Here is a 22,366-nt window from a genome sequence, read left to right as displayed (position 1 = left end):
TATAGTTGCACTCTAAGTCTTATCTATAAATTATATCCCAAGACTTTATTGTACATGCAAACCCCTTTATAAAATATATGTAGTAATACAAAGTCATAAATGCGGACTACCACTTTGTAGATTACTACATCTTAATCCTTAAGTATCCGGTTTAATCCTTTTAAATTATTCATCATATATTTATGATATCCAATTTCATAAATATATACTTTAGTAATTTCTTACCAAAGTAGTTAGTCCTAACTCTCTGAATAACAAACTCATTAAACTTATTTCAATGAAATATTTTATATTTCCGTTAAGAAACTATAAATTCCATCTTGAGAATATATGTTCCATCAACACTAAATGTAACTACCCAACATACTGAAATTTTGACCGTTACTTTAGATCTCATTCATGATATATCAAAGCAACCTACACTTCATGATCAAGTCCATTATTCTCTCAAGATTAAAAGTTTGTGCAAATATAAGTTGTGAGATTTATTATAAGTTTGTGCAAATATAATAAATCTCACAGCAGTCCAGTTCAATATGTTTTAACTCTTAAAATATATCAACACATCAACTAGAAGTCTCCACTTTCATGATCAAAACAAATTATTGTAGTTGATATGTTATAGTCTTCGCAGATGAAATGCCCAATTTCATCACCGAATACAAACTATAGTTCTGAGTTTACAAAAAACTTATGACTTATATCTTCTATGACTAAATCACATAAATCACATACTATGCATCTCATGGACTATGTGATAATGTCCAAATATTCATGTTAAAATTATTTCAGATAATAATAATAAAACTTTATTTAACACAATATTAAGCCATACATAATGTCATACACAATGTCACACTTAATATCATATATAATATCATACAATAAGATTTAAGGGTACTAATTCTAACATAAACATATATCATATACCGATTCAATCTTTTACTTATTTATTTAAATGTAGATTGACTAGATTTTCCGATTACTTTGGGATAGTACCATAGCAATGATATATTAAGTTGGTCCTGCCATTTTTTTCTGTCTCTCGCTGAGAATAAAAATGTTAATCAATCTTTTTTTCTTTTTTTCTTTTTTGGGGGGAGAAAGATCTAAAATTTTATATTAACCGTAAATTTGAGCACACCTTCTTCCCCAAATTTGGACCTTCTTTTTATAATTACAAAATAATTTTAATAATTTCTTTCTTTTTATTATTATTAGGTTTATTGTAATAATAATAAGAAATTTATTATTTCTTGAAAAGAACCCATCACCTTCTGGTTTGCCTCATTATTACTTGAAAGTACCAGTACACGGTGCCAGAGTGGCAAATTATGAAATCGGATCCAATTTGGACCACGAAACTACCAGGAAAGGTAGGCAGACTTGGACATGGTCCACATAGACATGACCTTTACCAATTTTCGCAACCAGTAGGACTTTCATGTTCCATTGAGTTTATAATATTTATTATAAAACAAAACAAAAACAAATCAAAAAAAATTTGAGATCATGGGAGAGTTTGTTTTGGGTAAGGGTTAGGTCCAGGTCTTCAATCTATTAGAGTCAACATGATGTGAACATGTGGTAAAAAATAAACACATGTTCATATCATGTCAGATCTAGTGCATTGAAGTTAACTTGTACATGTCCATTTGTTTTTTGTTTTTTTGTTGTTGTTTTTAATTTTTTTAATGAAAAAAATAAGAGAAATGTTAAAAAACGGAAGAAAGTTATGCCATTTTACATTTTATGATTTCCAGTTAATTAAAAAATTGACCTTCTGAGTATCCATAATTTTTATTAATAATTTTATTGATCAAAATTACTGATGAAGACAGTCAGCTAATAGATACTTCATCCTTACAAGTATTAAAAAATATATACATAATCTATAAATAACTATCTCTGTTATTAATATTCTGGCATGACATGTGAAAGGAAGTCATTTATGTCCAACCAATGTATTAATTAGGATATAGGACTAGAGGTCCCACACAAACCATAATGATAAGACTTCAGAGCGAGCAAATAAATGTGATTTTTCTGTAGCTGATGGCGCAGGTCCATAGCATTTTTCCGCATACAAATTCGTGGACTTCATTCATTTGCTCTGAGAATAACATATCTAGGGGATAAGCATGTATCTAGATAGTTGAAATATTAAATAATTACTAAATAAGCTGAATGAATTATTGTTTGAGTACTGTTATACGGACTGGTTCTAATCTAGATCTATCATTGAGACTATTATTTTGCCCACCAGTAGCATACCATAACAGCTTATTGCCATCTAGAATTAGTTACGAATTTATGAAATTGTTATGAAAATATTGTGAATGTTGTATTTCTATTGTTGTTAACATTAGATGGTTTTATTCTATTGAAAAATACCAATTGAATAAGTTATTGATAAGATATGAGAAATTTTTTTCAACCCAATTTTCAATCAAGCAAAGAATTTAAAGATTAGGCTCCTTGTCAAAGCTAGAAAACGTGCGAGACTCGTTACTGCCTTTGTACCTCAAGTCAAAGAAAATAAATAGATTATTATGTTAAGAATTAATATTGTAGTTTGATATGGTTTGTCCCATTCCTTTTTTCTTTTATTATTCCTTTTATTTGCTTTATTTCCTTACATGTTATCATGGCAGGTGCATAATTTTGCATCCCCAAAATGCAAATTCATGATGGCTACTCAGTCGTCACATCTATGGCCTCTTAATAATGATACCTGCATCTTTACTCAAAATAATAATAACAAAAAATAGTGATACAATAACATTGGTGCTAAAGCTTAAAGTTAAACACAACCATAAAAGTTTCCTAGGTAATAATGCGCACTTCACAAATTATTTATCAATCAGTCTAGGATACCAGAATTAGAGTCACTTGTCGTTAAGTAAAAGATTTAGGGTTCGATTTTTACTTATACTAAAAAATCAATTGGTGTCATAATCTGATGACAAAGAGTAATTACTCGAAGTGGACACTATAAATTGAAACTATTTCTAAAAAAAAGATACAATTATTTTCATTATGATTGACATTGATGCGTCATAAAAATGATATTAGTGATAGACTCACTCATATAAAAACGATGTTAACAATGTTAACAGTTTTGGAAAGAAATGTTGAGATGTGTTGTTTCCCTAATATTACTCACTATCTAATTCTAGTTAGGAAAAATGCTAAAGTTACAATTATTTAACAACATTTTTTTACAAACAGTTAATATGATAATTTGGTAGGTAAATGATTATTGATAAGTAAAAAAAAAAAATATATATATATATATATATATAGAGAGAGAGAAAGAGAGAGAGAGAGTTATTACTCGGTTAGTTAAACTAAACTAAACTAAACTAAACAAAACTTTACTCAGTTAGTTAAAACTCTTCTTCTTTTTACTTTTTCTCTTTTTTTGAGAAACAAAGCTCCTCTTTTTCAATTATTTGTGACTGCAAATAAAACTATCCAAAATTGCCAGTCAAATCCTATATTCCTATTATAAGATCCGAAGGCCCTTTCAGACAGTAGAATCTCTTTCCCTTTGTCACTAACACACATACAACACAAACACAGAGAGAGAGAGAGAGAACAAAGCAAAGAGCCAAAAGCAAATTTCCATGGCTTCCTCTTCTTCTCTCAAACCCATTTTCTCTTCTCCCCTCACCTCCTCTCCTACTCCACACTCACCAAAAAAACCATCTTCCCTTCTTTCCTTCCTCCACAGCACAACCTCCACACCCATCTCCTTAAAACTCTCATCAAACCCACCTCGTAATAATTCTCATCCTCGTTCCAAATCCTCTGCTGTCACCAACGTTGTTCTCAAAACAGACACGTCTCCCGAAACAACCTCGGCCCCCTCGAACTACTCCCAAGATCTTGGTCCCCCTTTGACAAAACCAACAATATTGGTCTCCGAGAAACTTGGAGAAAAGGGTCTCGAAGTTTTACGTGAGTTTGGCCACGTTGAATGTTTGTATGATCTCTCTCCTGATCAGCTCTGCTCCAAGATCTCTTCATGTGACGCGTTGATCGTGAGGAGTGGTACGAAGGTGACTAGACAGGTTTTTGAGGCGTCGAATGGGCGGTTGAAGGTGGTGGGACGTGCAGGTGTTGGTATTGACAATGTGGATCTGCAGGCCGCCACGGAATTCGGCTGTCTCGTGGTTAATGCCCCCACTGCCAACACCGTGGCTGCGGCTGAGCATGGCATCGCTTTGCTCGCCGCTATGGCACGGAATGTTGCACAAGCTGATGCGTCCATCAAAGCTGGTACGTTATTCATCATTTCTTAACAACTTAAACTTTTTAAGTTGCCTTTTGATAAGATAAGTGGTGTCTTTTAATTCTTGCTTTTTGGATCATACTTTTGAGGTTTAAAATTGGAGCTTTGAATCATTTACTGTGTTGGTCTTTTTTTTTTATCAATTGTCTCAGATCTGTTGATAAGAACTTAGAATCTAAAGTCTGTAATTATAAATGATATTTTAATATTCTGAGTATCGTATGATTTTATTTTGGGTAAGTTACGCTTTTGGTAATTTGGTTTATGAAAGTTTGGTAAAAGTTCCATTTTTAGTTCATATGACTAGCGTCTAATCAAACATATTTAAGTAAAGGACCAAAATTGAATTTATTCCAAATTTCAGGGACCAAGTTTTAAGTTTTAAAATTAAAAGGACCAAAATTGAATTTACCAATAATTGATCTGAATAATTGAGGTACATCATTTTCAATATCCACGAGGTAAAATGTCTATGTTTGTATCTGTGATAGAATGGATCTGGAATCCGAACTATATACATGTGGTAAAAGACTAGTCTGTGTTTGAAGGATTGGCTAGTACAGTACCACAACTTGCTGGGTCGAATTTCCGCTTTCGTACTTTTCAAGTCTCTTTAATATTGGTAGTTGGTGCCATGAATTTTCTTGTCCGTCACTTTCTAGAGTAGAATTGGTCACTAATTGGATGCTTTTTTGGACCACCACACAAATATGTGGACTCACATGCAAAACATGGTAACAGCTTTTGAAATTATAATATAAAATTGAACTAGATATATAAAAATTTGTAGTTTAGGTTTATGACAAGGGAGCTCATGTTTTGGTATTATATACTTTCAAATCCAACTATTGAAAAAAAAAAAAAAAGATTGGGTATCTTATTCTGGCCCCATCACTCAGAATATATGCAACGGTGGATTTATTTTTATATCAAAGAAAAGTACAAGGTTCTTTATAATTTTCCATTAAGAAATTATGCATAAACAATGGAATTGTACTTCAGAAACCACTTAGTTGTTATAAAAAATCAAAACATAATTCTGTAAAAAAAAAAAATCATATTTGATAGTCAAGATAAAGAATTTGACTGAGAATTTATGGCTTTTTATAGAATTCTTTATGGTTTTAACTGAGAATTTGAGATACATAAGATATGGTTGTTCCTGTAATATGAATTTTAAGTGGTGCTTAATAAGTCTAGTATGCATTACCATTTCCTTTTGATGTTGTATTGCTAGCTATTGCCTCGAGTTAAAAAATATGAGCATAAGGCTTAGATGCAATTTGATTTAACAGGAAAATGGCAAAGAAACAAGTATGTTGGGGTGTCTCTAGTTGGAAAGACATTAGCTGTAATGGGATTTGGAAAAGTTGGATCTGAAGTTGCAAGGCGTGCTAAAGGTTTGGGTATGAATGTTATTGCACATGATCCATATGCCCCAGCTGACAGAGCACGCGCTCTAGGTGTGGATTTGGTGTCTTTTGATCAGGCCATTGGCACCGCGGATTTCATTTCTCTCCATATGCCACTCACTCCTGCTACTTCAAAGGTATTCAATGATGAAACATTTGCAAAGATGAAGAAGGGCGTCCGCATCGTTAATGTTGCTAGAGGTGGAGTTATTGATGAAGATGCATTAGTGAAAGCCCTTGATAGTGGCATTGTTGCTCAGGTATGCTTGTTCAATTCATATCAAGGAGACTTAATCACTCATTCTAAATTTAAAGTAGCATAATCTGTATCTCTGCCATAAGTTCAAGGTACAAATATCATGTTGTCTCAAGGCTTGTCGTACTCATCAACCACTATGTTCTTTCAATTACTAAACTTTCCTAAAGGGACAATGGGGTTGCTGTATTGCCTCATCTAAGTTCTTGATCATTATTGTGGATGTCAACATTCAAGGGATATACAGATTGGTACTTGTGAAGTTTTTGGGTGTCTGTTTGATGTATGCATCAAATATTGAGTTTTATAATGGTTTGGAACAGGCTGCACTTGATGTATTCACAAAGGAGCCCCCACCCAAGGATAGCAGGTTAGTGCAGCATGAGAATGTCACTGTCACACCTCACCTTGGAGCTAGCACGAAGGAAGCACAGGCATGTTATTTTTACTTTATTTCTTCATGATCCACATACCCTTTTGATTCTTGCTTTCTTAAATACCTAATATTCATCAATACATTAAACCGTCTGCATCAATTATTCAGGAAGGTGTAGCTATTGAAATAGCAGAGGCTGTAGTGGGAGCATTGAAAGGGGAACTTTCTGCTACCGCTGTAAATGCTCCCATGGTCCCTCCTGAGGTAAACAATCATCTATACATTGTCTCCATGATCAAATAAATTATTGTATCCCACAAAGGAAGGTAGCTTAAATATATTACATTCTCAGGTTCTGTCAGAGTTGTCACCTTATGTAGCGCTAGCTGAGAAACTTGGTAGGCTAGCTGTACAGTTAGTGGCTGGAGGGAGTGGAATCAAATCTGTAAAGGTGGTCTATAAATCTGCTCGTGATCCTGATGACCTGGACACAAGACTTCTCCGGGCTATGATCACAAAAGGCATAATTGAACCAATATCATCCTCCTTTGTTAACTTGGTCAATGCAGATTTTACTGCCAAAGAGAAAGGCCTCCGCATAAGTGAGGAAAGGATAGTTGTTGACTCATCTCCTGAATTCCCTATTGATTCAATTCAGGTGCAAATATCCAATGTGGAGTCTAAATTTGCAAGTGGTATTTCAGATAATGGAGATATAAGCATTGAGGGAAAAGTGAAATATGGAACACCCCACTTGACAAGTGTAGGATCCTTTGCTGTGGATGTCAGCCTGGAAGGAAACCTCATTTTATGCAGGCAGGTGGATCAACCTGGCATGATTGGCCAGGTTGGAAACATACTAGGTGAGCATAATGTGAATGTGAGCTTTATGAGCGTGGGAAGGACAGTCCGGAGGAAAAAGGCTATTATGGCAATTGGTGTGGATGAAAAACCAGATAAAGAGGCCCTCAAAAAAATAGGGGAGATTCCTGCTATTGAAGAGTTCGTGTTCCTCAAACTATAAATGATATTAGTAATGATGCTTAGATAGAGAAGAGATTCTCTGGTTGGAGTGATGTCTTCTTCAGGGACTCCCAAAGAGGTTTTACATTGGTGAGATGAGAATAAAAGCTGGCTGCTTAACAAATAAAGCATTCAGCATTGTCCATCCAAGATTGTGAATTTGGGTTTAGTCTTAGATTGTATAATATTATGTCACCCAGCAAGACTAGAAGACAAGGGTGTTTGTTATTACTAGTAGCGATATGGGGACGTTTCTTTGTTGTTGTTTTTGTACTCCTCATTCTTGCTGGGGGTTGTAGGAATGATTTTGCTGGGGGTGTGTAATTCTAGTTGTGTTCAGAAACTGGATGAGCTTCCTTGTTGTGGATGGAGAGGTTCCCATCTGTAATTCTCCTTATGTTTTTAATCTAGTAACCATGCTTTACAATGCTTATGAACAAAATTATAGCTGCACCTCTCTCATTGCCCCCCATCCCTTCTCCCTTTCTCTTCTTTTTCTTTCTTTTTTGGCACTCATCTTGCAGATGGTTAACTGTAACTAGCAACTTACAATTACACACAAAATCTAACTAGTCGCCGTAGCTTAAGGTTGGCTTCTAGAAATAATCGTATTGCGAGTCAAAAGTCAGAGTGAAAGGGCTATACATTCTAACCTTTTTTAAAAAGGGGCCGATAATTCACTGTCATCTGTAATCTGATAAGGATAAATCCAGTTCTAGGTTTTTTCTGAAATTATTGCTGCTATTCAGCTCAGGGGTAAATGTATCAAATTTTCAACCACAAAGAGCACATATATATATATATATATATATTGCTAGTAGCCTAGTACTAAAGTTTCATGTTAGGTTGATATTTGTACAAAATAAAGAGACAAGGTACATAGCTACATATTTGTTGTAAATGTTATGTTTTATGGGTCTTCCTATTTTATTGTTTGATGTGTTTTTAAGCCTTATATGATTTATAAAGGTCTTGAATTCAAGTCTCCAAGGTAGCTAACCAACACCTTGGGTCACCCTTAAGGTATTCATCCAAGTAATTATATAATGTATTTGGGATTTGGGTACCTAACAATCTAAAGGAATTAATCAAGTGCTCTAAGAATCCTTGACACACATTAGAAGTAAAAAAAAAAATCCTTAGAACAAGATCAGTGTAACTGTTCGGTCCTCGACATGAACCATTAACTTTTTAGAAGGAAATAAAATGATGTTACCCCTATCACAATTTGTCATTTTAGTAAGTGGTAAATTGAGGTAAAAAAAATTATATTCCTTACTTTACTAAAAAAAAAAAGCAATGCTATAATCATAAAGTTATATTCCTTATATTCATTTTCATATCTTTATCTATATACTATATAAAATGGAAGCATGGTAATTAATGTTGCAAAACTCTAGTTGTGCCACTTCATTGGTCACATAATCATTCTTTTTTCTTCTTTTTTTCCAATTTTTTTACAATATTAAAAATATAAATATACTGACTTTGCACATTCATTTTTGGTTACATTTGTCTTTACATATTCATCTACTTTAACATAAATGTTTACAACTAAACTTTGAAACNGGTCCATCAGCAATAAACTTGAATGCAAAGCATTTGGGATAACCCTATTAAAGGCATAAAAACTAATAATTGCCCTAAACTTTCAATTGTTGGTTGATGTATCTTTGATTGTTGAATGAAAATATTATTTTGAGCTTATTAAAAAAAGAAAGAAAAAAAAAAAAGAAAGAAGATTAATACTAATGATGATAATGATATTTCGTAATTGTGATTGTGTTTTTAAGCAATACCCATTGAAATGTTATTTCAAATAAAATTGAATAATTAGATTCAAAGTGACATTAATGCATCCAGCGTGTTAAACAGTACAAGCCCAAAACAATAGCGTTTCAAAGGAACCAAATCAAATCAACATCAGCACCTTCTCAAAAAAAAAAAAAAAAAAAAAAAAAAAATCAACATCAGCAACTTATAAAAAATATTATCACATTAAAAAATAAATATAAAAAAAGAAAAAAGAAAAAGGTCAGCCTTCAACTATACGATGACGTTTAATTAGACATATTTAGTGGATAATGAACCACGTGTCTGTCTATTATGGCTGACAGGAATGGTGGGATTTGTTAATTTTCTAACTAATAGAATAACCGTCTTATTTTGTATATATATTTTGTAATTGTGGAACAATTTAATCTATCCAATTCAATTACTTTTCATTCAGGAATTGCTTTCAATTTTTTCTCTGATATTTTCCCATTTTATGCTGCATTTTCTTTCTCTTTCTCGCCTTAGTTTCTGTTTGTGTTTTCTTCAAATTGCTTCTATTTTCATAGCAAAATGCATCAGGCATGAAAGTGGATGGACATAAAATGCATGATTGTAGTTATGGGATATTTTAGAGATTTTATTTTAGCCAAATACCATGAAAAATATGATCTCCTCTTACTGCTCTCCAATTGGCATGTATGATTATGGATGCACTCAGGGTTTTTAAGCCTTTTATTAGGGTTCTAACAAAATGCTTTGATTCAAGATAATTGCTGATGGACCTTGATGCACTAGCAATCATCATCTTCTAACACCCTGCATCCACTAATAATCTCAAATTCAATTTCTATCTCAAAAAACCAAATAAAAATAAAAGCAAAATAAAAAAGGGTTTGCAGAATGTTCTATAAAACAATTGATATGGCTTGAGTTTGATTCCTCAGCTCAATTAGTAGTATTTTAAGATCGTTTCTTTGTGATTTACAATCTTCCAAAAACACACAAAAATTCCATGGAATTTCCAAAGCTCCTAACAATGAGAATGCTCCACCTTGCACCCACTTACAATCTTCAATTTCCATCTCAAAAAAAACAAATGAAAAAAGTAAATAAAAAGGGCTTTGCAGAACATTCTATAAAACAATAGATATGGGTTGAATTTTATTCCTTAACTCAATTAGTAGTACTCTGGGATCGGTTCCTTTTGATTTATAGTCTTCTAGAAGGCATGATAGCCCCATGCGTTACCTAAAGCCCCCAACAAAGAGGATAATCCATGGTGGGCAAATCTTTATAATCAAAAACAATAAGCTGCCCATGAATACCCTCACCCTTGAAATTTTTATTTTATTTTATTTTTTATTACCTTTCTAGGAATTAAGTTGAATTCGCTTCTTCTACTTACATTTGGAAAAATCTAGTTGACGAAAATATTTTATTTGTTGAGATAAGGATTTCTCTTATGGTTAGATTTGTTGTTTTGAATGATATATATCACTAATTAGTGCTTTTTAGGGGGTATAGTGATACCAATAACAATATACATAAACATAAACAAAATAACAATAAAAATCAACATAACATAAAAACTAATGATCACCCTAATCTTCCAATTGCTGGCTGGTGTATCTTAGATTGTTGAATGAAAATCTAATTTTGAGTTATTAAAAAAAAAAAAAGGAAAGATTAAAACTAATGATGATAATGATACTTTCTGATTGTGATGATTGTGTTTTTTAGCAATACCTATAAGTCTCCACCGAAATGGTAATTATTTACTCATTGTCTCATTCTCCTAATTAAGTTGTCACCAAAGTCATAAATGAACACCTCCCTCCTTAGTTTTGACACAAATACACGAGCAGAGACAAGATGTAATGTTACCACTTATGTCCTAACTATTACATATTTTCTTTGAGATAATTCAATTGTTATTATAAATTGGGGGATTTAAATCTTAGTTGTTCTAATAGAATAGAAAGGCAAAACCACTGAACTAAAAGACTTTTGGCGTATTATACACACCTTTTATATATTACATTTTTTATTTTTTTACTACCAAGCAATATACTCCTTGGTAATTAAGAAAGTATATTCCTCTTATTAATTTTTTTTAATTACAAATGTATTATTTTCCGTTTGGGTAGAGAAATATATTACTATTCCTGCTACAATTTGGAACAACTATTCGTATACCAGTTAATATTTTGAATTTTATACGTCGATCCTGGAATGATATGTTTCTTTAATTGCTTTTTGGTTTTGCTTTAATTTGGTGAAAGATACATATATATGACTTTGCATTTGATGTATGTGTTATAGATCATTAATATACTTTTCTGTTTTTGTTTTTTGGGTTACCTTGCAAATTTTTCTTTTTGCATTGAAAATACATTGTCCGTAATAAATACAATCAAGAATACTATACCGGAACTACACTATGGACGAACGATGTACCACAAAGAGTTCATCTACAATATACAAATGAGTCCTTTTAGATTTAGATATAAAATCTTATGAAGTGGGAGAGAGATAGAATGTTGGAGGTTCAAGTTCAACAAGAGGAAGGGAGGGATTGAAGGAGGAGAGGAATCTTCAATTTGCACAACAACATTTACAAACCAAACCAAGATCATGATCACCCGTTGCAAGTCTCATCATGTATTTTACTTCCTTCTTAGCAACTCTCCCACTCTAAATTGAAAATTTGAAACTCGTTGTAATATGACAAAATATGAAACCAAAATTTATATATGAAGAGCTCAATTGACACATCTTAGTGTTTTTAATAGAAACAATTGGCGTCATGATCGCTCTACAAGTATAAAGTTTTTGTGGGGAGGGTAAGAATCGAGGTTCAAGTCTTCAGAAAAGAATTTCGTATACATATACACTTAGATTATGCTACACTGCTAGAGAATAATTTCTATTTTGTATCAACAAAAAAAAAAAAAAAAATCTAAGACTTAAATTTCTCTTTTCCATCATAACTATTAATTATAAAAAATTTATACAACGAGGGAGCATGATTCTTCCTAACCCCTTGAATATCCCATAGTTGGAACTTGGAAACAATTGATCATGAATATTAATATATTTACCCCTTAGCTATTTCTCATGGAACAATAAGTCTAAATTAACCTTTCGGCCTTGTTAATGATCCGAGAGCAACAGTAATGGGTAGAAAATTGGTATCATGTTATCAATTTAGTAAGTTAGAAAAAGAATTTACTGATGTAATAATTAATTCTTCTTCCAAAATGTTTGTGTAAAGCAATTAGTTATGGGGATATAATTATATAAAAATCCATATTTTATTCTTATTTTTAGATTAAACTTCGAAATTCCATGCCCGATATAATTTTAAAATTGTAAATGATCTAGTTTTAAAAAAAAAAAAATTAGCATTACCATTGAACATTTTTTGAATATATATTAATTAACCAAAATATATAACATTAATTTGTATAAGTTATACCGTAATCTATATCTAGCTACCAAAAATCTTTCCTTGTGAATCATAAATGAAATTTCGGTGTTGAAAATTTTGATTTTCTTTTTCTTTTTCTTTTTGGCTTATGGTAAGCGGGATGAGGATATTCAAACTTAAAAACTTTCAGCAACTTGAAAAACAACTTATTCACCTACAATTAATTGCCCCATGCTCAGTCAAAAGAAAAAAAAAAGTTACCTAAAAATAAGAAAAAAAAAATTACCTTCTAATGTTTTAAGTTGTTAATTTTTTTAGTAATTTATTATTTTTAAAATAAAAATAAGTGTGTAATAAGTTAAAAAAATTTGAAGCAATTACGTAACAAATTCCATAAATTTGATTTTATTTAGACAAAAATACAAATTACACTTTTAAATTTGTCAATAAAAACTAAATTAATAGTCCGAAACACCTAATAATTACTTATATAAAATAAAATTCAAAGAGAAAAAAAAATCATAAATAATAATAAATCCATAAAAATAAATAAATAAATAAAAATAAATAAATAAATAAAAAATAAATAAATAAACCGAGGGAAAAACTAATAGAGGTTGTTTTTATTTGCTGTATAAATAAAAATCTGTTATCTCTGGTTGTCTGTATAGTAGGGCATTTGATACTCTCCTCATCTTACTTTCGCAACCAAATCTAGCGATCTTTCTAGATGGCAGGTGCAGGCATCCATCCGTACCACCAGCAATGGCCTCCGGCAGCCGCCGCAGTTCCTCCTCCGCCTCCTCCAGCGGTGGCCACCGCCGCTCCTCCTCCGCACGCTCCGCCAATCGCTCCCTCCGACGAGGTCCGCACGATCTTCATAACGGGATTGCCCGAAGACGTGAAGGAGAGGGAGCTGCAAAACCTTCTGCGATGGCTACCTGGCTACGAAGCTTCTCAGGTTAACTTCAAAGGCGAGAAGCCTATGGGATTCGCTCTCTTCTCCAACGCTCAGTTCGCTCTCGCCGCCAAAGATGCTCTTCAGGTCTGGACCGTTTGATCTCAATTTAATTTTTGGATTTTGAATTGAATTATGGTTTTTGATTGATTTTTTTAAAAAAAAAACCACATCCTCTACCAAAAACTACGCCTCAGCTTGTCGGTGTTGCACACGGAGATGGCGAAGAAGAATCTGTTTGTGAAAAGAGGTGGTGAAAATTGAAACTCAAACTCGCTTTGATTTTTCTTAATTTTTTGCCTTTTATTTTATTGCAGTTATATGTGAAATTAGCTTAGATTAGAGGATAGAGAGTATAAGATTTGTTGGATCTTTACATATATATGTGTGTGTAGGAATTTTGATTGGAAACTAGTAGAATCGAATTTGTGTGTGTAGGAATTTTGATTGGAAACTAATATAATCGAAGTTTTGTGTGTGTGAGTGAGTGAGTGAGTTTAGGAATTTTGATTGGAAACTAGTAATATCAAATTTGTGTGTGTGTGTGTGTGTGAGTGAGTGATTGTGTGTAGGAATTTTTTCTTGGAACCAGTAAAATCGAAATTCGAAAGTGTGTGTGTAGGAGTTTTGATTAGAAGCTGGTAAAGTCAAAATAGTGTGTGTGTGTGTGTGAGGAAAAAACACTTTTGCATCTCGTACTCGAAATCTATGGTTTCCAATGGCCTAGGTTTCTATCAAATACGAGTAGAGTTTCATTCTTTTTTTGTTTTTTTTGTTTTTGGTTTATGTTTCAAAATTTTTTTGAGAGATAAATGTGAGAGAAAAAAAAAGGAAATTTAAAAAAATAAAAATAAAAAGCCAACTCGCAAGGCAAGGGTGTCTATAATAAAAGTGACGCAAATTGCATTGAAAGTTGGCAATATAAATTTTCTTCGCGACTCTGCCTGCCTATCAAATTCCTCCTTGTTTTGATTATGGCTTCGAACAAACAATCGCGACAATCGACAGGATGGGGTGATGTGTCCATTTTCAATGTATTATCTTTTTTTGGTTGCAACACCATCTCTGGGAAAATTGCATTAACTATTTTTTCTTGGTATTGGAAGATTAATGATATTATTTGAAAGGGCTAATTCTTAAAGGGTTTCTTTACTTATTCCTTTAGAATAGTTCTGTAAAGATTAATGATAGGTTGTGACTTGTTTGTGGCACTGCTCGAAATCTTTGGTTTCCAATGGCCTAGGTTTCTATCAAATACGAGTAGAGTTTTGTTCTTTTTGTTTTGTTTTTGGTTTATGTTTCAAAATTTTTTGAGAGATAAATGTGAGAAAAAAAAAAAAAAAAAAAAAGAGGAAATTTTTAAAAAAATATAAAAAGCCAACTCGCAAGGCAAGGGTGTCTATAATAAATGTGACGCAAATTGCATTGAAAGTTGGCAATATAAATTTTCTTCGCGAGTCTGCCTGCCTATCAAATTCCTCCTCGTTTTGATAATGGCTTCGAACAAAAAATCGCGACAATCGACAGGATGAGGTGATGTGTCCATTTTCAATGTATTATCTTTTTTGGTTGCAACACCATCTCTGGGAAAATTGCATTAACTATTTTTTCTTGGTATGGAAGATTAATGATATTATTTGAAAGGGCTAATTCTTAAGGAGGGTTTCTTTACTTATTCCTTTAGAATAGTTCTGTAAAGATTAATGATAGGTTGTGACTTGTTTGTGGCACTGCTCGAAATCTTTGGTTTCCAATGGCCTAGGTTTCTATCAAATATGAGTAGAGTTTTGTTCTTTTTGTTTTGTTTTTGGTTTATGTTTCAAAATTTTTTGAGAGATAAATGTGAGAAATTTTTTTTTTAAAAAAAAATATAAAAAGCCAACTCGCAGAGCAAGGGTGTCTATAATAAAAGTGACGCAAATTGCATTGAAAGTTGGCAATATAAATTTCCTTCGCGACTCTGCCTGCCTATCAAATTCCTCCTCGTTTTGATTATGGCTTCGAACAAATCGCGACAATCAACAGGATAGGGTGATGTGTCCATTTTCAATGTATTATCATTTTTGGTTGCGACACCATCTCTGGGAAAATTGCATTAACTATTTTTTTTGGTATGGAAGATTAATGATATTATTTGAAAGGGCTAATTTTTAAAGAGGGTTTCTTTACTTATCCCTTTAGAACAGAGCTGTAAAGATTAATGATAGGTTGTGACTTGTTTGTGGCAGCTGAATAAAATTTCTACATTATGTTCCAGTGATTAGGACCTCTTGAAGTGTGTCACGTTTGCATCTAGAAAAAGAGTTGAGTTGAATCACTAGTGTGCTATTTTGGCATCAGTTGGAAAAGAAAAAAGAGAGAAAGAAGAAAGGAAATAAGAAAATAAAATAAAGTATTAGCATTGCTTGAATAGCTTGCTTGTGACTATCAATGGGTTTGAACGGTTCAATTTGTTTTGGAATGGCTGCTGAGAGTTTGCTTCTTCATTTATTGTGATGGCCTATGCTAATCTGAACTGTTATGTAGGAATAGTTGCGGATTCAAGCCCATATGATCAAAGTAAACGCTTGCGAACCGGGGGTGATTATACACACACTGGATATACAAGTCCATCTCCTTTCCATCCTCCTCCTCCAGCACATGTTTGGGGGCCACATGGGTAAGAAAAAATCATTTCTTCCTCTTCTGTATATTCTTTAGAATCAGGTATCTAAAGATTTAATGACATAGGGAAGTTATATACTCTAGAGAAGAGTCTAGTTGTACATGCGGTTTAAGCTACATTGAGAATTTTTATATTACTTCTTTTGATCTCATCTTGATGTTGCTCCTATGGCATAGGTATATGGCTCCACCACCTCCTCCTCCTCCATATGATCCGTATGGAGGCTACCCTGTTCCTCCAGTACCAATGCCTGCTCCTGCTCCTGTGCCAGCACCTAGTAGTTATGTACCTGTTCAGGTAATGCCTATGTGCCTGGTTTCTGTCATTGCACCTCAGTTTGAGAAGTTGCTGTTTTGAAGTATTTTTTGTAAACTAATTATTCTCCGTATACCCTATTTATGTATGATCGATGCCCTCAACTTGCTATATGTATCTCACAACACAATCATTTCAGGTTGTAATTTGATGAGTTTTTACAGTACAGATATTTGATAAGTTGTTGTGGGTGCTCTTGATGCTTAGCAATATACTGATATATCTGAACTTAGTGTCAATAATCATTGAACATATATGTTGTGATTGTTTGCTTGTGTCTTGACTGAAACGTTGTGTTCCTTCTGTACATGATTAGTCTTTAAACCATAGACTTGCAAGACATTCTGAAGTAAACATAAGTTAGAAAATGTCACTTGGAATGAAGTTCATCTGGCTGTAGGAAAAAATTTTAAAGGTAGTGACTTTGAATCTTAGGGGTTACCAAAAGGAGGCGTTACTCTAGGGAGTATCTAAATTTTTTCTGGGGGGAAAAGGTGACTGGAGCTATATGGCACTGACAGGGTTATTGGTTATTACGGCTTATCTTTGATTTAGAAGATCAACTGAATTGCTACCTTGACCTTTGATTTCTTTCTTGGTATCTTATTGAAGTGATTGTAAAATCATGGATGCAATTTTAGATTTTAAGTTCCACCGTCTTAGTTGTTGCTTAAGTTGTGTGTTATATGTGATGATTCATTGGTATTACTCCAGCATTTTATGGTTCTACTAATGAATAATTAGTTTGTGTTTAAATCACAGGCGTAAACTATAGTTGCTAGGATCTCTCATAGGTGATGTTGGGTTTGAGAGTGGTTTGCTGGTTGTTGAGGTTGGCTAGAGGCTCTCTCTAGGTGAAGCATTTTGTGATGGCTGTGAGAAAAAGGAGATGACAATCTATCGAGGCACTTGATTTACTTATTTATCCCCTTTAACCTAAACCATACAAGCCTGATCAGCAGCCCATGGCTGGTCACACGTGCATCCATATAATGCAGCAAGTGATGCCATGCCTGCAGCAGGCAGCCAAGGCCACTTCATGGGCATGGCATGGGCACCCCTGCGGGCATGTGTTGGGTAAAATAATCTCCTTTTGTGCTGGGTGGTGGAGGAGGTTCCAGTTTAGCTAGATCTTATTCGCCATATATTAATAGTTTTTCCATACATTCATAGTTTAAATTATTTTGATTTTCTCTGATTGAAAAATCTAATATGTGTATCTTTAAGTGGTGTAACTGACAAATGAGCTCTAGCTCAAATGGCACTTTCTCCTCCACAATAATGAGATAGAGGGCAAGGACAAGGGTTGAAAACCTAATGCATGAATCTATCCCAAAAAAAAGACCCAGGGGAATTTTTTAACTTGCCATCTATCTATCAACATGTGCATCAATGCATGCATACTTCAATATATATGTTTGATAATGGGATCTAACTCATTTAAATTGTAGCCAAAAAAAACCTTAGTAGACCAAAGAGAAAAAAAATAAAATAAAATAATCAAGTATATAAATAAAAATATGAAAATGTTGATGTTTAATATAAATAGCAATACATGGATTTTAAATTTTTTAGCTTTGTAATAGATGCTGACATAATAAATGATTATAGTGCAAGAAAAGTATTAACAAATTTGGTCAAATTGAAGTATTTTTATACAAGTATATATAGAAACTATTCAGAAACCATTTTTTCTCTCGTGAGAAGTATAATATGTTGTATCATACTTTTGAATATAAAAAACATGGATTTTTCAGAGTTTGAGTTTCATACAATGAGAGTTGTATGTTATGTGCACGTGCGTGTGGAAAACAAAATCTGCAGCTATATGTTAGAAGGGAAACAAAACCAAACTAATTTAGTATCAAGACAACTAATGACTGCTACTTATCAAAAAAAAGAAAAAAAGACAACAAATGGCTACTCATGAAGTTAACTAATGGAAGGAACTGCCATATTTACATTTACTCAGTTTTCAATGAATTTGGTTGCAGAATCAGTTATGTTATCAGTGAATTTCTTTTTTAATAGTTTCATGTTTTAGATGTTGGTTTAAAGGCTGCACCTGCACACATGCACACACACATTAGATCTATTCACTTTTGATGATAGCTTCCTTACTTGGCTGTTTGTCGTAAGTAATATTGTAGGGGGCCTAAACTTTCTACTTTAATTTGTTAATTTCTTATTTTTCCCACAGAATGCAAAAGATAACCCTCCATGCAATACCCTATTCATTGGAAATTTGGGAGAGAACATAAATGAGGAAGAATTGAGGGGACTTTTCAGCGCGTATGTATCACTTATCCCCATCAATTCCATTAGCTGTTGAAATGTATCTATAACATCACAGATGCCATTTTAATCATTGGAATCTTCTGCTTAATTTCATTATTTTTGGTCATGTAGACAACCTGGTTTTAAGCAAATGAAGGTCTTGAGACAGGAAAGACATACTGTTTGCTTTATTGAGTTTGAAGTGAGTAATTTTATTTTCTGTGCATTGATCCTCTTGTTATTTTCTAGAACCATATTTAGTCACATTGTGTTGTTGCATGATATTTGCTTAAAAGATGTTCTACATTACTCATGCAGGATGTAAATAGTGCCAGCAATGTACACCATAGTTTGCAGGGTGCTGTTATCCCCAGTTCTGGTTCAGTTGGCATGCGGATACAATATCCTTTTAGCATCTTGTTACCGCATTTGATGTTTCTTTATTCCTTTTTATTTTCCATCCTTTTAATTATTTTATCATTTTTCTTCCATTAGTTGCCTTCATCCAAAGAGAGATCCAAGGAAAAATGAAGGCAACTAGATTTGAATCTCAATAAATTAAGTTTAAATTACTATATTTGGTTTGCTTGTTAGGGTCAAAAAAAAAATGGAGTTAATGTGGTTGAAAGGTAATTTGACTTAATATGGTTAATGTTAAAAGCTTTATAAGTAAAGAATACAGGTAACAAAATTTAAAAGCTATCGTCGGGTGTAGATTACACATTTGCCTGTTACTTTTTGATGCTGCTGCATATATTATGTAAAAGAATGTGATTTCCTTGACTTCTATATACATATTCGAAGAACCCATTCGGGAAAAGGAAGGATTCTGGCTACCCTCTGGCTGCACCTGGCACCAATGGAGCTCCACCAGCTATGAATTACCAGTAGCATGAAGGGGATGTACTCTGTTCTTTATGCACCGACAAATACAACTACTACATGATAGGATGCATCTTGCAGCTGTTGCATGCATCCATTTCATAATCAAGTCATCACATTAGCATCTCTCCTCATGTGAATGAATGCACGTAGTGGCATCATGAACATACCATTTGGCCATGTTATAACTTATCCAAGACATGCATTTGTCAGCAGCACATTTAAAAGCCTGGATTACGTAATAGGGGGGCTCAGATACTGTTGTCATTTGTAGAAGTGGTGCATTGGTCTGTGTTTTTGTGGGATTTATGTGCTTTTCCACATATTAACTTTTGTGTACATCAACAATAGGGATGCTTATCTAAATAGACATCTAGCAGTGTTATCTATTTTTTCTATATTAGGTTCACTGATTTAACTTAACCTGCCATCAAAGGTGACCAGAGAATCATTTCATGGAACATGTGGAATATCTAGGAACTTCATGCCATCAATCATGTTTCCCCTTACATCACCTTTACCATTTGCCATCACCGCCAGCACCACCACATTTTTTAACCTTTTGCTACATATTCAATCAGTCCTTAGTTCATTGGCTAAAGCGAAGATCTATTCATGATGCTTAACATTCAACATTCAAGCAACTCAAAAGCATAACTATTCAAAGAATGTTGGGAATTATATGCTGTGATTTATATACAGGATTTTGCGTACAAAATGACAAAGCTTCCAAACATTTGAGGAGGTCAAGTGTTGCAGCTGCTCTTATATCAGGTAACATCACTAGGCTGGACTACTGTCAAAACACACACCTGGTTGAGGCTTTTAGAGTCGTTAGGACGAAGCTTTATTCTACCTGTTTCTTACTGGTTGCCAATATTTCTGTCTACAAATTTACAAGCTTTATTTATTACCTTTTTTTTGGGAGGAAACCTTCATTTTGGTGTAACAAATGAATATAGGTTGAGACCAAGTAAGAATTTTCAGAGAGAAAGGTATAGTTTAGTTGTGGTGTTCCATTTTCTAAAGATTAGAACTCGGTGCTTTTTTATCATTCGTTCTCTTTATGTCTGACCTGTAAATCTTATTTTTGTAACATATCCTTTATGCTTTTGTGTGTGCACGCGTGACAGATAGAGAGGGAGTGGAGTGGGGGGTCCTTTTGAGTCATTCAAATTGAGTCTATCCCTTTAATAAAGCTGTATGAATTTTGAACTAGTCTATGAAGTATGAATTGACGAGATCTCCCTTTATATAGCTAATTGGATCGGAAATGGTTGAGATTGGCAAGTTGAAAATCGATCAACACCATGTTTGACTGCAATCTCGTTATAATTAGCGCTAAATTTGCTACGCAAATCATATGTTGGGTGTTGTTTAATCTTATAACACGTGATCTAGTTCTCTGTCTACTCTAGTCTAATTTTCTTATCAAAATTTAAGAGTTTTGTAGTTTAGGGTTTATTGTCTAGATATCTAACGAAGAAAATGGTTTAATCTCTCCGCTTCCGCTTTTTTTTTTCTCGGCTAAAAAGTCCAATTTCCTTGCACTTGTCCTTTGCTTTACACCCCTAAAAAGGAAATTAATATTTTTGGCAAAAAAAGAAGAAGAAAAGAAATTAATCAACACAACCGGGGTTCTGTGCAAAATCTACCTTTTGGGCTCCGTGATATTTTTTTTCTAGTGTGGGGATGAGTGGATGACACTCGTGTTAGAAAGATATAATTATAAAGCTCTATTTTAGTGCCTACGGTGGCCGAATATGCAAATCTAATCACCCAGTCGGCTTGTAATGGTGTAAGCTCAATAACTATTTCATTGCACGCGGTATTATTCTACCTTGTCCTTTAGTTTAAAGGCCCTTCAATGGTTTTAACTTTTGAGTCCGATTAATATGTGTCTTTAAAGTACACATTAACAAATTCATTTTTGAAAAAGTTTTATTGGGAATTAAAAAAATTGTTAAATTTTTTTTAATTTTCAATAAACTTTTTTCAAAATTGGTTTATTATTGTGTCTTTAGGGCATATATTAGTAAAATTCTTAACTTTTTAACTTTAAATTTATCTGTTGGAAAAGTTGTTTTAAAAAAATACAAACCAACATTGGCATTTGCACGTTAGTTGACTAAGGAAATTTGTTTTTTCACATAAATTTAACTTATCCTAAGATTAAACAAGTTTTTTTATTAAAAAAAAAAAAAAAAACATTGAATTAGTTTGTTGGTATGATGTTTTGAAGATTAAATTTGTTCAATGGAACTACATTTCTTAATGTTTTCAAAACCGTATTGGATCCGTGATTGAAATGGTCTGACTGCGATCATTGATGACTGATCACCTTATGGAATGTTGATGAAGTATGGTTTTAAATCTTGGCAAGATTATGGTATTGATAATGGGAAAATATTTTTTTATATCGTGCAGAATATATTGGTTTATACTTAATATATCAGAAAATATTAGAAATTTTGCCAAAAATATTTAAAGAAGAAAAAACTAAAATATACATTTTCGTGATATATTAGATTTATCAGTTGATATATCGAAAATTCTTAAAAAAAATAACTAATAAAATAATCGGTGGAAAATATCAACGATGTCAGATTTGGTAGGACATTGGAATCTCTAGTCTAATCCAATATGGCCAATATTTTTGCCATGAAAATGTTGGCACCAAGCAAAGGCATGGATAGAGA

The 22,366-nt window shown here is 33.1% G+C and overlaps 2 protein-coding genes and 3 non-coding genes across 5 annotated transcripts; all 5 read left to right on the top strand.

Moving 5' to 3' along the window:
• The first annotated feature begins 3,495 nt into the window (after positions 1–3,495).
• Positions 3,496–7,817, top strand: LOC111997253 (D-3-phosphoglycerate dehydrogenase 2, chloroplastic). Its single transcript, XM_024029328.2, has 5 exons — positions 3,496–4,284; positions 5,593–5,969; positions 6,289–6,399; positions 6,510–6,605; positions 6,694–7,817. Exons 1-5 carry the CDS (start codon positions 3,630–3,632, stop codon positions 7,363–7,365), a joined length of 1,911 nt encoding a protein of 636 aa, XP_023885096.1. The 5' UTR covers positions 3,496–3,629; the 3' UTR covers positions 7,366–7,817.
• Positions 7,818–13,210: 5,393 nt separating this feature from the next.
• LOC111997263 (uncharacterized) lies at positions 13,211–20,749 on the top strand. The gene is given in 7 exon segments (XM_065774301.1): positions 13,211–13,778; positions 16,055–16,187; positions 16,370–16,490; positions 18,709–18,800; positions 18,918–18,987; positions 19,104–19,190; positions 19,584–20,749. Coding segments are annotated over 7 exon segments (1,074 nt in total). The 5' UTR covers positions 13,211–13,300; the 3' UTR covers positions 19,677–20,749.
• Positions 14,397–14,530, top strand: LOC111997270 (small nucleolar RNA snoR86). Its single transcript, XR_002881338.1, has one exon. It is a non-coding gene; the product is annotated as a small nucleolar RNA snoR86 (small nucleolar RNA).
• On the top strand, positions 14,916–15,049 carry LOC111997272 (small nucleolar RNA snoR86). The gene has a single exon (XR_002881339.1). It is a non-coding gene; the product is annotated as a small nucleolar RNA snoR86 (small nucleolar RNA).
• Positions 15,417–15,547, top strand: LOC111997269 (small nucleolar RNA snoR86). The gene has a single exon (XR_002881337.1). It is a non-coding gene; the product is annotated as a small nucleolar RNA snoR86 (small nucleolar RNA).
• Positions 20,750–22,366: the final 1,617 nt, after the last annotated feature.

The sequence above is a fragment of the Quercus suber genome, unplaced genomic scaffold (assembly GCF_002906115.3).
Source record: "Quercus suber isolate HL8 unplaced genomic scaffold, Cork oak 2.0 scaffold_89, whole genome shotgun sequence".
NCBI classification, from domain to species: Eukaryota; Viridiplantae; Streptophyta; class Magnoliopsida; order Fagales; family Fagaceae; genus Quercus; species Quercus suber.
Note: the sequence above shows the minus strand (reverse complement) of the source record. Positions and strands in the feature narration are given on the sequence as shown.